The sequence below is a fragment of the Eublepharis macularius genome, chromosome 1 (assembly GCF_028583425.1).
Source record: "Eublepharis macularius isolate TG4126 chromosome 1, MPM_Emac_v1.0, whole genome shotgun sequence".
Taxonomy (NCBI): domain Eukaryota; kingdom Metazoa; phylum Chordata; class Lepidosauria; order Squamata; family Eublepharidae; genus Eublepharis; species Eublepharis macularius.
Window position 1 is genome coordinate 229,922,889 of NC_072790.1, and position 16,525 is coordinate 229,939,413.

The 16,525-nt window shown below is 48.3% G+C and overlaps 1 protein-coding gene across 3 annotated transcripts in view; it reads right to left on the reverse strand.

Annotated features, from left to right (window-relative positions):
* Window positions 1–1,990: 1,990 nt before the first annotated feature.
* F11R (F11 receptor) overlaps window positions 1,991–16,525 on the reverse strand; it is a 39,717-nt gene continuing 25,182 nt past the window's right edge. Inside the window, exons 2-10 of one of the 3 annotated variants that reach the window (XM_054996461.1) lie at window positions 15,362–15,415; window positions 12,264–12,377; window positions 11,565–11,705; window positions 10,156–10,358; window positions 7,434–7,536; window positions 5,669–5,773; window positions 4,493–4,502; window positions 4,104–4,152; window positions 1,991–2,958 (exon numbers count right to left, since the gene is read on the reverse strand). In XM_054996461.1, the coding sequence (XP_054852436.1) occupies window positions 2,923–2,958; window positions 4,104–4,152; window positions 4,493–4,502; window positions 5,669–5,773; window positions 7,434–7,536; window positions 10,156–10,358; window positions 11,565–11,705; window positions 12,264–12,377; window positions 15,362–15,415 (815 nt within the window). In that variant the 3' untranslated portion in view covers window positions 1,991–2,922. The other 2 variants (XM_054996445.1, XM_054996452.1) reach the window with 2 other exon arrangements.

Sequence of the window (16,525 nt, forward strand, 5' to 3'; positions counted from 1 at the left end):
TAATATCTGGAAAATACTAAGGAACAAACTTTAGAATGTCAGAGAAGGTGGTGGGCCAAAAGAAAAGAGTTCTCCCTGTTCATTCTGGATTTTTGCCCAGATATATAATCCCTCCGTGAAAGACCCTGAGAAAGAAGGTTCAGATCAAATCTTGATCCCAAGATGAGAGAATTATCAAGTGCTCGATGGGCCTCAGACATGGCTGGTGGAAAGTGGCCAGCTTGACGGTTCTGCCAGTACGCCTTCTCTCACTGTCCCGTCCTTGACATTTTATCCCTTCTTCCAAAGAGCTTGGACCGGTTTGCAAGTTTCTTTCCCACAATAACCCTGGGAAGCATGATGAGAGAGGATGTCTTTGTGGGCCTTCTTCAACATTAACCACTACAACCAGATGGGCTGTTTGGGATAAAAATGACTTGGAACAATTTTTTCCACCAGGAGTAGACCGGACATGTAATTGACGGAAATTTCCCAGTAGGCCCGAACAAGGTAAGGCAAGCACAAGAAACTCTCCGCACTACTTGGCCCAGGCGTCTCATCAGCCATGGCCATGGCCTCCTCCCACACTGATTACACTTTGGGGGGCTGATGCAGCAGGTGAGCTAATGTTAGACAACCAGAGGGAGGGTTTTTTAATGTTTGATTTATATTCCACCCTTCAGGACAACTTAAGGCCCACTCAGAGCGGTTTACAAAGTGTGTTGTTATTATCCTCACAGCAATCACCCTGTGAGGTGGGTGGGGCTGAGAGTGCTCTGAGAGAGCTGTGACTGACCCAAAGTCACCCAGCTGGCTTCAAGCGGAGGAGTGGGGAATCAACCCCGGCTCTCCAGATTAGAGTCCTGCCACTCTTAACGAGAGGTGGGCATGAACAGCAATACAAACAAAAAAAAAGCCACGCAAAGCCCAATCTGCTGTTTGCGAGCAAGCTGTTCGTGAGGCCCCGTTCCCAGCGAACATGTGTTCGTTTCCAAGCCTTCTTTGTGGCGTTCGTCAGCCGTGCGTAAAGCCAGACAGTCTGGCGCCTTTCAATCAATTCCCCTGGATACATAGGCATGAACTGTCTGAACTCCTTCTGGCTTTCCTTCTGGCTGTAAGTTAACCCCTCAAAGTAGCTTCCAGCAGACAGTCCAGTTTTTGCCACTGTGAAAAGAAAATGACAGGAAAGGGAGGGACCCATGGATCATGGCTTTCCTGGGGTGCAATCTCTCTGAAACTTGGGGGGGGGGTGTCTTCAGAGGACAGTGAGGACTATGTCCCCTGCAAATTTGGTGGGTATTAGACATTGGGAAGGTCAGTTTGTAACCCCTCAAAGTAGCTTCCAGCAGACAGTCCAGTTTTTGCCACTGTGAAAATGACATTAAAGGGGGAGACCCATGGATCATGCCTTTCCCGGCTCAAGTTCAGCTGTCCCAAGGGGGTCATTCTGGCTCCCACGAACCTCCAACTACAAACATGTTCATGAACATATCATGTCTGTTGATGTTCGTGAACCCCTGTTCGTTGATGGCAACGAACAACGAACATCATGTTTGGTTTTTTTCCTTTCGTGCCCATCTCTACTCTTAACCACTACAACAAACTGGCTCTCAACCAGTGACATGGTGAGGGGCATCAGCACCAGTGTGACATCCAGAGGAAACCCCTACCTAACCTCGCCTGCTCCTGCATTCATTCCTGTTGAGGGTGGGGTACAATAGGAGGGATGATGCTCATTGTTGGCTGACGTTACTCAACTTGGCTTTCTGCAGGGCCATTTTCAATTCGCAGTCCCCTCCTGGTTGCCATCAACTAGCAGCTGAACTGTAGTTCCAGAACAGTGCTCAAGAGAGACAAAATTACTTGTCGCTGATATTGTTGGAAACATTAATTTTTAAGATGGTGGGTAGTTTACGGCACGAATCCTCTCTCATTTTTGTTTACTGATTTACACATATATTGCTTTGAAACGTTGATTGCAGGCCTCTAGAAACAAATGACAGGGCTCAAATGAAAAAAAAAACACACCAACTTTATTTCCAATTGGTCAGTAGATAAAATTACACATGAATGTCAAACAATATTTATAAATAGGCACGCATTGGTAGCAATCTCAAGGTTTAAAAGGACCTGGCAGAAAAAATTCTTCTTGGTTCTAAAACTTTACAACACCATATAAGGCCATCTGGGGAAGCCAATAGCAAACTATCCTGTAAAAAGTCTGCCAAGAAAACGTCATGATGCGGCGTCCCCCGTGGGTCAGTAATGACTCGGTGCTTGCACAGGGGACTACCTTAACCTTCCTATAAGGCCGTGATCCTAATTCAGACTTTGGGCTGCTTCAGACCACTCATTTCCCAATGAACTCTGCACTGGTGCTGGTTAACATGTTCAGTTTTCTGACAGTCTAAACAGCATCGTGTGGATCTTTCTTAGGTGACCGTAGGTTGCCCCTTGTAGAAAGAGCACATGTAGATGTGAACATTTCGTCTTCTACTAACAAAGCAATTCCTCATTTGTTGTTTCCTAGAAATTATTTTCTCCTCTTTGGAAGAAAGGCAGAAGCAGGAGGTCCAAGCATCCTGATCTGACCCACTCTGACCCACTCAGAACCGCTGAGTGCCATTCTCCCGCTACCCCTAAGTCAGTTGAGCCATTTACAGGAACCAGATATGTGGAGGCGGGGGGGCGGTATTATTTAGCAGCTTTGGTAGTCTGGATCTTCTGGTCTCCACTGAGATTATGAACTACCGCCTTTAAAAAAACCTTCTGAGACAGTCCTTTAAATTAAGGTTAAAAGGTGCAGAAATTGGAAAAGTACTCTTACATTTTAAAAAAACAGGTTAAAAATCACACTTAATTACAAGGATTCGTAAGGAACATTTACAACAGGTCAAGGAGGATGGCCGTAATACACGCCTCAAGGCAGGCCCAGGGCAGAGATCAAACCAAGAAGGACGATGTCTGTTTAAATTCACCCTGGAAAATGATGAAGAGTATAAGAGAACTGCAGAGAGTGCAGGACGGTGTGAATTCAGAATACTGACGTCGGAGGGATCCTATAGCGCGTTACCTGCATGTTTTCCAAAATCCCACCCTAAGGATGGTGATGTACCATACCAAACTATCATGACGGCTGCTTTGATCAACTGACTAAAAACCAGAGCTAATAGTTTTAATACTGAGTATTTGAATATTTAAGCACTTTTGCATACATGCGCAACACCCCCCCCAGAAGGTAGGCCAGTCTTACACTGCAGGTGCAGAGGGAGGGAGGGAGGAGAGCTTGCTTAAGGCCACCTAGCAAGTTTGCGGCAGGTCATATGGCACAGCAGCATTAGACCATATGGCACCACAGGATAGGTACAAAGATATATGAACAACCCAAGGTATTTTAGCGGATAGTTTCTAAAAACACCCCCAAACCCACAGCCTAAAGAATACTTCTGGCTTTAAACAAAATATATGGGCTTAGCTGAAGGAGTTTAAATCTAGAACTGCAAAACAATAAATATGGGGAAGATCAAGAGTCCAGTAGCACCTGTAAGACTAACAAAATTTGTGGTAGGGTATGAGCTTTCATGAACCACAGCTCACTTCTTCACATACTGGTAGGTAGGGTATGAGCTTTCGTGAGCTATAGCTCACTTCTTCAGAAACTGGTATCTGAAGAAGCAAGCTGTGGCTCACGAAGGCTCATATCCTACCACAAATTTTGTCAGTAGGTGCTACTGGACTCTTGCTCTTTTCTACTGCTACAGACAGACTAACACGGCTACCCATTTCAATAAAGATGGGGTAAGACCATTACGGGATGGCAGCACAGACAAGATCTGCACCAAGGACTTCCTAGTCAGTCCACAGTTCAGTCTCTTAACCACTATGCTAAGCCAGCTTGTGAGAAACTTTCAGAGAAACACCCTGAAGAAGCAGCTCCTACATCAGTCACCACCTGCCTGCCAAGATGACAGAACCCACGTAAGTGGCAGCCGAGCAGCATCGTTCATTCAGGTTGCAACATGCCGCTTGCCTCAACTTGCCTTCCCATTACATCACCCACCATGGCCACAACCAAAACCAGGAAAGCAGTGCAAGTTTGGGTATCCCTGCCTTTCTTTACTTACATCGCTCCGGGTGGAAGGCTGGCTGTAAATGACCTTCTTGTTGGTGGTGCTAAACAGATGGAAACAGAGGGAGGATTAAAAAGCAGGAGAGGGGTGCGAAAGGCGGCAGCAGAGCTGGCATACCAACTGCGGGATAATCAGGCAGTGAAGAACCCCACGGGAAAGGTGGCACTAGTGTTCTTTTCTTGCCCACTTCTTCACTTGCCACGTTCTCCAGTGTCTGGAAGCCAGGGGGAGGATTTGCCAGCAGTCTGCAGCACCCCCCCACCCCCAATACTGAAGAATCACCACAAGATGGAGTGCATGCAGGGGGGTGGGAAGTGATTGAGGAGCAGACAGAAGAATGAAAACACAGCAGCCACCCAACAATGGGAGAAGTATCTACTCACTCTCTTCTTTCTGAAAGCGAAAAAAAGAGAGAGAATGCAAGTATTAGGCAAGTGAGAAGAAAGTTTCCCAAAGCAACTCCACCATTTTGTTTCTCTCATCACACCGTGAAGGCAGGCTAGGTTGAGAATCCGTAACCCCAGGAGACCATGTACGATCCCAGGGGGGATTTGGAACCCGTGGCCCCGCAGAGAAACAGTGCATGGTACATAGCAGCAAGAATGCTGGATTTGGGAGATTTGGGTTCAGATCTTCCCATTCCCAATGATCGAGCTCATTGGGTGGAAATACTAAGCTCAGGATTTCAACCTAGCCTATCTCACAGGAATGTCACAAGAATAAATGACAACTCAGAAGCTTCAACTGAGAATTCCTAGCATGATTGCTGGACCAATGCTATTCCAGCTATGTCCGTCTGCTTCTAGGTCAATTCAAGGTGTGGGCTTTCACCTACACAAACTTAAACAGTCCCTTCTCTTATACAAGCCCACGTGTCCTTTCCTTAAGATCAGGTCACAGGGCACCACATGTGGTCTTGGTCTTGTTTCAGGTCAGGAGAGCAGCAACCAAGAGCAGGGCCTTTGTGGTGGTAGATCCTAAGGAATGGAATGCCCTGCCTGAGGTGGTTAGAGAAATCCATATCCTTAGAACAGTCAAGAGGGATGTAGAATTTCTCTCTTTCAATGAGCAATTTTAGAAATTTATCCAGCTTTGCTTACAGCTTCTTCACTTTCATTGTTAATTGCTGAGCTTTTTATGGAAGGCTGTTTAATTTTTAAATAAAACACACAGAAGATGGAAAAGAGTCCATCTACTGGACTCTTTTCTATTTTGCTACTACAGACTAACACGGCTAATTCCTCTGGATCTATGAACACGAAAGATGGGTTGGTGCACCATGGACTGGCAGCCACAGATGTGTTGTAGTAACAGCAGTGTTGAGGGGAAGGTACTGGCTGGCGTTACCAGTACAGATCTTTGGGATCCAATCCCATGGGAGCCACTAAGAGTCCCTTGAAGGAGGAACAGGGTTTTTTAAAAATCTAATGCATAAAGTGTGCAAACCCACAAGTTGTCCCACACAGCGACTCTCAGGGAGGAAGCCACACAACCCCTAGCCTCAAAACGGAAGTGGCCACTCACCAGCCCAAGTTTTATGCAAGCTTGCTACTTACTACTGAAGAACCCCCGGCTGTAGGCAAACCAGATGCCAAAGGCTGCTAGCCCGAAGACAATAAGAAGCACCACCACGGCTGCCACGATGCCGCCCACGTTGACTTCGCCTGTAGACCAAGAAAGAAAGAGAGGAAACTTTGCAAATGGGAGTCATTCCAGCATATTGTGTAAACCTCCATACTTGGCAAAGCAGTAAGACCCCTTTGAACCTACTTATGCCCCCCTCCCCACTTGGACTCCATACCATTACGAAGTTCCCAATTTGTACCTTGCCTCTGTCACTAAGCTTCTGGGAGGCCTTAGGCAGCCCCATTGCCTTGGGGACCTATTTAGTTGCAAAAGTGGCATATAAATGTTTTCAATCAATAAACTCTCTCCCCCAGCCTTCTAATCTGCATTGAAGAGCACATAAATCATTTTTGGCCACTAATGACACCCCTTTCTAATCTACAGCACTTTAGAACATGCCTATACACTGCTGCAGAAATTGTGACACCCACCCTGCCAAGTAGGCTACCATTATTCCTCATCCTGTAGACACAAAGTGGAGAGAATGGCAAGTTTGTCTAAGGCGAATTTGTGGGTTTTGCGGCAGAGGTAAGATTTCTTCTCGTGTTAACACTAAAAAAATTATTTAAAGCTCTCGCTTTATAGAAGGGATAGAGGCTCTGGTCCCAGCATGATGGGCTCATTTTCTATCGAGGCGAGCTAGTACTCCAGAATACAAACCCCTCAATTTGAAGTGGCACATTTTATTCCACCACCTCATTCTCCTACACATGCAAAACGGGCTTCAGCCCATTCCTCTCTGTCCAGATGACCATGAATGAGCCTCGGGTCTGAGTGCCCCCCCGCCATGCACTTCCTCTTTTGCCTGCAAAGCGTAAAGCTTGCTCTTATGTCCAACGCGGCGAAGAATAGTTTTCGTTGCCCTCCAAAGTCGGATGGGGAAAAACAGTACACACCATAGGCTTTAAGAGAACTACAGCTTGCACAACAAAGGAAGAGGAGCGGTGGTGGAAATCAGAGCATACGAACCTGAGACTTGCTTGAGTAATGGAAATTACTCCAAATGTTACAGATATGGAGGTTGGGGTGATTGGTGGGTATATGATGTCTTAGAGTGATGCCTCTTCCTGTACGTTCCTGTACGTGCCCCAGAGGATGCTCCGATTGGGAGAGAAACATCTGTTGGTGGTCCCCAGCCCCAAGGAGGCCCACCTGACCTCAACCAGAGCCAGGACATTCTTGGTCCTGGCTCCAGCCTGGTGGAACTCTCTGTCCACTGAGGCCAGAGCCTGGCAGGATGTGTTATCGTTTTGCCGGGCCTGTAAGTCAGAGATGTTCCGCCAGGCATATGGTTGAGGTCCGTCTTGGCTCCACCGGTTGAAAAAATGGAGAAGAATAAAATCTGAATCCCGCCCTACTAGGGTTGTCCACCACCTTATCTTGTTGAGCTGTGTCTGCTGCTATTGATTGCCGCCATCTGAGTGTATATTTTTGTGCGTGAAATCTATTTATGGTTTTAATTGTATAAATTAAATTTTAATGTGTTTTTAAAATGCTGTCATCCACCCTGATCCCTTTGTGGGGAGGGCGGAATAGAAATCCAAAGCAAATAAATAAATAAATGCCACAGAGTTCACTCTACGAAGGTGCCATTTCCCCAAGGGGTCTGGTTATCTGTAAAAACTGAGATCAGTTGTAATTCCAGGAGAACTCTAGGCCCCACCTTGCACTTGGGGACTCCAGCTGAGGCATACTTACTGGGCTCCATACGAACAGCTTCCGACTTCTGTGAAGTACCAACTTGGTTATCGGCCTCGCAAGCATAGTCTCCAGCATCAAAGGCGGTCGCAGGCTCAAATGTCTGGTGGAGGGGGGGAAAAAAGCTTCAACACAAGCAGATCCCTGGGGACGGGGAGACCTCTCCCATACCCCTCCCATCTTATTTCATGCCTCTGTCCCTCTGGCTTCTGCACTAGCAGACAATTCAAGATAGACACAGCTCTTGCTCTGATCTCTCTGGACAAAGAGAGCCAAAAGGAAATCTATGAAAAGGGTAGTGGACCAGCTTCTCATTCAGTCCCCAGAACTGTTTAAAAGTATTTTTCCCTTTTTCTATTACAGATGCACAGAACACACATTCAACTGATCATCAAGTTACATTATTTTTTACTAGAAACAAAGCCCATTGTGCAAATAAATACAATGGGCTTTAGAAAGCTGGGGCTGGGGTGGGCTGGCGGGGGGGAGGGGTCTGGGGAGGGATGGCAGGTGGAGGGGCAAGGGGAGGTCTGGGGAGAGCTGAGAAGTAGGAGGGGTCTGGGGAGGATTGGCAGGTGGAGGGGCAAGAGGGAGTCTGGGGAGGGTTCAGAGGCAGGAGGGGTCTGGGGAGGATTGGCAGGTGGAGGGGCAAGAGGGGGTCTGGGGAGGGTTCAGAGGCAGGAGGGGTCTGGGGAGGATTGGCAGGTGGAGGGGCAAGAGGGAGTCTGGGGAGGGTTCAGAGGCAGGAGGGGTCTGGGGAGGATTGGCAGGTGGAGGGGCAAGAGGGAGTCTGGGGAGGGTTCAGAGGCAAGGGGTCTGGGGAGGATTGGCAGGTAGAGGGGCAAGGGGGGTCTGGGGGAACTCAGAGGCAGGAGGGGGCTGGGGATTGGCAGGTAGAGGGGCAAGGGGGTCTGGGGGAACTCAGAGGCAGGAGGGGGCTGGGGATTGGCAGGTAGAGGGGCAAGGGGGTCTGGGGGAACTCAGAGGCAGGAGGGGGCTGGGGAGGATTGGCAGGTAGAGGGGCAAGGGGAGGTCTGGGGAGAGCTGAGAGGCAGGAGGGGTCTGGGGAGGATTGGCAGGTGGAGGGGCAAGAGGGGGTCTGGGGAGGGTTCAGAGGCAAGGGGTTTGGGACGGATTGGCAGGTAGAGAGGCAAGAGGGGGTCTGGGGAGGGTTCAGAGGCAGGAGGGATCTGGGGAGGATTGGCAGGTAGAGGGGCAAGGGGGGTCTGGGGAGGGCGCAGAGGCAAGAGGGGTCTGGGGAGGGTTCAGAGGCAAGAAGGGTCTGAGGAGGATTGGCAGGTAGAGGGGCAAGAGGGGGTCTGGGGAGGGCACAGGGGCAAGAGGGGTCTGGGGAGGATTGGCAGTTGGAGGGGCAAGGGGGGTCTTGGGGGGATTGGCTGGTGGGGTGTGGACCGAGGGAGGGAGGGCAGAGCGGGCTCGCTCTTCCTGCTGCTCCCTGGCTCCAGCAGGACTTCCAAGGCTGCGGGCGCGGTGGAGCCTGGCTGGAGCCAGGGCGCACCGAGAGCTCCGGCGGTGCTCCGAGGGCGGTGGGCGCTTTGCCTCCGCCCCGTCCCTGCCGAGAGCGGCACGTTGTGGCTCCGGCAGGGCCCTGAGGGCTGTGGGTGGATTGCTCATGTCCCCTCGCCCCAGGTCCGTGGAGAGCAGTGCACCACAGCTCCACTGGCCTCGCAGGGCAGCGGGCGCTCCTCCAGGGCTTGCTGGCACACCACCCTTCCCGTGCTGCCACCGCCGCCCTCCTCCTCTGGCGGGGCCCAGAGGGCAGCGGGCACTTTGCCCCCCGCCCTCCCCCGGTGCTTTCAGGTGCACCGCTCTCCTCCTCCTCCTCCCGCTGGGCAGAGCCGGGCAACGGGGTGGGGGGACGAAGTGCCCGCTGCCCTGCGAGTCACGCCGGAGCTCTGCCAAAGTGGCGCAGCTTGCTGAGGGGGGAGGGGGGTCAGAGGGCAGCGGGCACTTCGCCCCCGCCCCACCAGGGCATACAGGTACACTGCCCTTCCTGCGCCACCTGCTGCTGCCCTCCTCCTCCTCAGCTCCGAAGCCCGGTGGCAGCAGACACGGCCAACTCGTCCTGCCCTCCGCCACTAGCGGCGCCCTCCAGAGGCGTCATTCCACAGCGCCCTTTATCCTGGTGTGCCTGCATATGTGCACCAACATAAATGTGCGTCGTCAGGAAGATGCCAAGGGAATTATATAGTAGATTTGGATCAGGGAGGGGGGGTGCTATAAAAAAAATCCAGGATGTGAAAACCTATGATCCTTAACCCATGTTACATGGTGCACAAGCAAAAAGACTGTGAACAGGAAAAAAGTTTAATATTCGGTGCCATGCACAATATGCTGTACACCAGAGGGACACCCCTTTTCTCTCACTCCACTGACTGAGCTTCTATCACCTGCCTTTTCTCCCACTATGGCCCCTCACTTATCCAAAGGACTCCCAACAAAAGAGGAAAGCCCTGCGGCTCAGTGGCATAGCTTGAAAGCCTCTCTCAGGTTGCAGATCTGGGAGAAGATCTCCATCTAAGGCTCTGGAGAACTGCTGCAGTCTGCACGGCTTTAGAAAGACCTGCAACCATTTGCAGATTGCAGTGATGCATTTCTTACTTCATAATCGAATCCCTTTGTAGGATCATACTTTCTGGCTGCAAAGCACAGAATCCCCCTGTTTTTCCCTCCAATAGGAAGCTCCCACTTGAGATCGTACCAGCACCCCCGTCTTGGAGTCAAGCGTGTAGGATGAATTCTGGAAGAGGGTGTTGGTTTTCGGGTCCGTGGGTATTAGGATGTCATTCCTGTACCACTTGAAGGTGGGTGGTGGGGAACCATCTGTCTCCACGCAACTAAGGACAGCTCTGTTGCCGATGGTTACTGAGGAGGGCACTTCAGCCTTTGGCTTGGATGGTGGAACTGGAAGGTCAAGAGATCCCATTATAGAAGCTAGGACACTCAAAGAACAGCTCTCCAAAATTGGAGTAGACTAGCAGCTGCTGAGGGCAACTTCAAATATGTTTCAACTGCCCTATTGGTCACAAAGCATTGCAGTTTCTTGGTTCCATACTTAGTAAATCAATTACCATAGTTTTGCCTTTGGGGTGGGACAGCCTTGTTCCAGCTCTGTTCACAGCCGTTTCCAGAGCTGCCATTCTTGAGAACTCCTCTAGAGGCTCCAAACTTTATATGCATCTTGCCTCTACTACACATGCAAGCTAGTATCTGTGCAGCAGCGCTAACACATTGTACAGACTGTCACTCCACGCCCTGCAGCTGCTGAGATGTATTCTGAACACATCAGTATGGTGTAGTGGTTACAGTGTTGGACTAGGAAATGCAAGTACCAGGTTCAAATCTCTGCTGTACCATGGAAGATTACTAGGTGATCTTGGGCCAGTCACATGCACTCAGCCTAACCTACCTCACAGGGTTGTTGTGATGATATACTGGAGATGGGGAGAAAGATATAAGCCACTTTGGGCCCCCATTGGAGAGAAAGATGGGGTATAAATGAAGTAAATAATGTGAATAAATGGATGCCACCGTTCTGTTTTCTTTGGATCTCTTTCCCAAAACCAAAGTAGCTGTTAAGGATGGGACAATTGTCAATTATATCAATACGGTACACAATAGCCTTCGAGCAATATGAAATAGTGGGTGAGGCAGGCAGGCTGAAGAAGTGACCCTTAATATGAAATTCAAAGTGTTACAAGCACACTTTCATCTATGGCAAGTTGGAGGACAGGCTTTGATAGTCAACTCATGGCAGGGCTTTTTTTCTGGGAAAAGAGGTGGTGGAACTCAGTGGGTTGCCCTTGGAGAAAATGGTCACATGGCTTGTGGCCCCGCCCCCCTGATCTCCAGACAGAGGGGAGTTTAGATTGCCCTCCGCGCTACACCGTGGAGGGCAATCTAAACTCCCCTCTGCCTGGAGATCAGGGGGCGGGGCCACCAGCCATGTGACCATTTTCAAGAGGTTCCGGAACTCCATTCCCCTGCGTTCCAGCTGAAAATTACTAATCCCAGAGATAAAAGTGCTGGGAGATCTTTGTAACAGAAGCAGCTTCCTGCACTACTCAAGGCAAGCATCGGAATCCAGTATTTCCTCTAATTAATTTGTACCTTGGACAATGAGATCCACTACGCTTTCAGAAAGCCCAGAGTCGCCAACGACCTGACAAGTGTATTTCCCCGAGTCTTGGCGGGTTGCTGACTTGAGATAAATCTCATTGAGATGGAATTCAGCACGGTTTTTGTAGTTATCTGCAGAAAAAGAAGGACTTCTGTTAAAGAGGCTCTATAAACGTGCCTTTACCTCAGGCTCACCGCTCTCCAGAATTTATCATCAGTGCGAACGAATCTGCATGTGTCTAGATCATCACAGCTAGTCCTCCAGTATCAGGGAAGAAAAGGTTTCCAAGTGGAGAAGGTGAATCTTCCAACACTGGGCTCCCCAAACTTGTTATGCCTATGGGTAGGCTCCTTTGGAATTCTGAGTGCCAAAACTAACACAACCCAAGCATCTTCCTATAATGAGGGCAGCTATTTCCAAATAATACGTTCCTGGCAGAGGCAAAGGTGTTGCCCTCCTGGAGACTTCTGAAACACTTCCCGCTCCAATGAGGCACAGGAAAGCTAGGATTGGCTCTTTGTTTTGGAGAAAAGAGACTCTGGAGTAAGAACAAGTGGGTAATAGGAAAGACACTGGTGGGCACCACGCTGGGTACCACACTCCTAGTCCAATGCAACCCACTGTTCAGAGAATCCTGCCATTTTAGAAAGTTAAAAGCTTTCCAACAACCTACCCAAGCAGCCACATACCTGTCAACTGGTCATGATAGTACACAAACTCTCTGTTACCGGAACCCTCAAATTTCCACTCCAGGCGCGATGGTGTACCTTGTCCAGCTATGGCTTTACATGGCAGGTTTACCGCTAGAATTTAACAAAGTGAAAGAAGAATGAGGACAAAATAGCATAAGGGATGGCATTCAATTACACATAAGGGACTGCATTGCAGAAGCTAGTCTAAACAAAATAATAATCCAGCATGGAGTCCTGTAGATGTCGTTGTGGAGTGACAAGTCCATCAAAGACCCCAAGTACAAGGAAAACAGCCTGAGACAGTAATTTTGGACGGGAAAGAGCAGATAAATTAAGATGCATCTACGTTGTAACATCAAAACAATTACAAGCAATAAGTGTTTAAGTATACATCAGTTTTGTTAAGCAAACGACGACCTTTGCTATTTTTATATAGTTTCTCTCTCCAGGGATGCAAGGTTCGTTGAATTAGTTAAGGAAAACCCACATTGTTATACACAAGGCAGTGGGTTGGATCCTGCAGGTGTGTTCTGTTATCATGGGTACTCCCCCCCACCCCCACATACAAAGAATATTCACCCTGATAAAAGAAGGTCTTTGAGAATAAAGGGGTTAATCACCACCACTCCGCATTGTTTTGTGATTAGATATCTCTCTGGCTCTTTTAAAACCTTGAAAGAAAAAAGAACAATAAAATATGGTCCTCCCTCCACTTTTCTGGGGTTTAAAGCAGTACTTGGGAGGAAGCATTTTCAATTAGGGAACCAGTCCAGGGGCAAAAAGTTAACATTCTTCCCAAGCATGTTGGCCCAAAACCACATTAAGCACGCATGCATGCGCATACATAAATTACCAGCAGCTCAATTACATAGCTGATGGATTCAGGTCAGGAGTTTCATTCTTTAAAGAAGTTCAAATTCTGGTTCTCCTTAACCTTATGGCAAGAAGTCTCTTCCTTTCCTGACTGCTGATACAACTGGAGGGGAGGAATCTGATAGAACAGCTTTCACAACCCGAAGTCTTTGGCTTTGGGAATAGGCTTACCATTTGCCCATAATTTTCTCTGTTGCCCAACACTGCTTCAAGAAGCAGCAGGAGAAAAATAAAATAAAAATAAGGGGCTGGCCTAGTCGCCAGCACGTGACTTTCAGGGTACAACCTAGAAGCAACAATGGTAGCTCTAGGAATTGTCAGAAACTCTATGGTAAAGCCATAGTGTTCTGCAATTCCTAGAGGTAACCATTGTCACTTCTGGTTTCTACCGTGGAAGTGACGTGCCAGCTTTCTCCCCACCTCCCACTGCTTGCCAAGCTTAGCCTGGCTACCCTATTTGGTAAGTCCTGTTCACTGGATTGTCCCAGGCAGCTGCTATTGCATCTGTCCCCCTTCTCAGCCTTATATGCTCTTCCACAAAGAAGATGAGCAGCAGTAGCGATCCCTAGATGCCATCACCCTTCCTGTCTCACCCAAGTGGTAAGACACAGATGCATACAGCTGGGAACAGCCATAGCTCTCCCCATCTCTCCCAGAAGTAGGCACCCTCCACATAAGGGAAGCCCACAACAAGTAGGGTGGCATGAACATCTGGCTGAGGACTTCCCAAAACAAATGCTAACACATTGTGATTACATATGTTATACACACCGGGGGGGGGGGGGGCGCTTCCTTTTTTTGTTCTGATGACTGGATGAGGCACTGATGACATCGGATTTCCCTTATTCTCTGATTTGAATGCTAAGTTCTAGCTTGCAGAGGTTAAAGGGAAGAAAACCTCACACAGAATCTGAGCCTAATAGTGAGCAGGAAAAGGAAGTCCTGCTGAACTGCTTCCCCCTCTTTAGCCTCAAAGAACATTTCCTGTTGAAGGAAAAAGGATGTTCAGGAAGAACCAGCTGCATCCATCCCACAAGGGAATTTCTGGCGACCAGGGCAGTGGGAAAAGAAATGTTTTATGGCACTCTATGGCCAGAAGGGTTCAGGTTCTAGCCACGGGAGCAAGTGACACACCAGAAGCGCATACCAAGTTAACCCGTGATTCTGTACTTCCAAGGACAAAGAGGATAGACTATTGTAGGATGTGGAGGTTCTAAAAGGCTAAGACTGAACAGGGACTGAACCCCAAACCCATCCTGCCCAGAGTCATAAGCTGCTTTCTTACACAGGGGTTTCTCTGCTTCTGCTATTAAACCGCTGTGCCTTTTTTTTTTAGTGAGGGGGGGAGCATCCGTCTAACTTTGTGATATAATCATGCTCTAGTCTTCCTTTCCCTGCCCTTAGCAAGTCTGCTTTTCGCCGCTCTTTAAGCACATGATCGGGTGGGCTGCACCTTCCTGTCCAGCATTATCCAAGGCCTGGCTCATATCCGTACCACTTTCCTTCCCTCAGCCCCTCACAGCCGCCCAGACATCAGAGGACTATTTCAGGCATTTAAAAACAGTTGGTAACTGTGTGCTTGCTATAGCGTTATAACACTATACACCAGTCTATTGCCACAACCTGCTAGCGCCTCTAAATTCCACCTTTCTTTAAACAAAAACAAACCCGTCTCCTGTCCTTTTAACGGTGCATATATAATGTCTCCAAAACAAAAGTGGCTACGGACTTTTAAATGAAAGCTAGAGGGGGCAGCATATCATGACAACTGATCAGTATAACATTATAATGCTATAGCAGTCTAGCAACTACTTTTTTTTTATTTAAAAAGCCTGAAAATAGCCTTCCAGTGGTATGGGGCTAGGATGGCAGCCGTAGGGGTGGGGTTACCATAAGGAAAGTACCTGGGAAAATTGCTGTATGGTATTTCAAAATCTCTGGCTTCTTCACAAATGACTTCTGAATACAAGAGCCTGCCAGCTCCAGATTGGGAAATTCCTGGAGATTTAGGGAGGGGTGGAGGCTTGGGTTTGGGGAGGAACCTCAGTGGGGTATAATATTATAGAGCCCACCCTCCAATGCAGCTGTTTCTTCCAGATCAGTTCTAATTCTGGGGTACCTCAAGACCCCAGGAAGCTGCTGACTTTCAGGGTAGACAGCAGTGGGCTAGAAGGTACAAGGCAACTTCACATGAAAAGTAGATTGCTGTTCTCAGAACTTACAATGATTTTCAGGAACTTGAATCACCTGTGGGGTTTGAGCTGATATCAAGGACCCTGTAGAGAGAGGGGAAAAAAAGAGTTTAAAGAGACCTCCTTTTGCAGGCAAGTGACAAGAGATGGGAATCTCCTTCCATGCTTGAAAACAGCCATGAGGAGCTAAGGATCCTGTTTCTGAAAGAGATGCCAGTAAATCGGGTGAGCTGCCAACCTTGACAGCGATGATACCAGCACCCTCTTGCCTGCAGAATATGAGAATCAACCCGAGCCGGAGAAGCTTTAGAAAACTTGGTTCTTTTAACATTTTGGCTCATAAAAAAATTTAAAATACGAATACCCCACGGAATGCATCCAAAGATAAGACTTTTTTTTTAAAAAAATCCTTACTACAAAATATCTTAAAAATCACCAACCTAATTCTTAAAACAACACTATTCTCTATAAGAGTGATGCTCCATTAAACAACTGTAATTACTCAACAGATAGTGCTTTGAAAAATAAAAAAGTTTTACATACCCCCCCTCCAAAAGGAAAGCAATAAGAGAACTTACTGCACAGTATCCATGCAGACAAAGGGCTGGGGGGGGGGCATGGAACAAGTAAAGTCCCAAGTTCTGCTGTACACCAAATGAGCGATGCAGGGAGAAAGATTTGACAGTGCAAATTGCCAGGCAAGCATAAGGTGATGCACCAACTCATACCAGGAAAGAGGCCGTCAGACCGATGGTCCCAGATTGCAAAGGTCATTACAGGTAACAACCAGTACCTTGAACTGAACTCAGAAACAAAAGAGCCGCCACTGCACTCATTTTAGCTCATACAGCCTGTTTCACCAGGGAGGTTGACTACCATGTTACAGACTAGCACCATTTGGAGACGGACTTGCAAATGAGTCCACAAGCACCCATAACAGTACACACAATGTATAGACAAGTTTCCCCTCACAAGAGAGAAAGCCGCCTTGAACTATGTGGAAAGGTGGGGTATAACTCAAGCCCAAACAACATATGTACAGGGTGCCCAGAATTTTGTTGTTCCCCCCACACCTGGCCCACCTCTTGGTGGCCCTGGAGCCAATGTAGTATAACGTGGCTAAAAGAGCAAGCTGAGATCCAGCAGGATGCTAGCTGAAATCTCTTCTCCATCACAAATTCATTGTGCCATCTG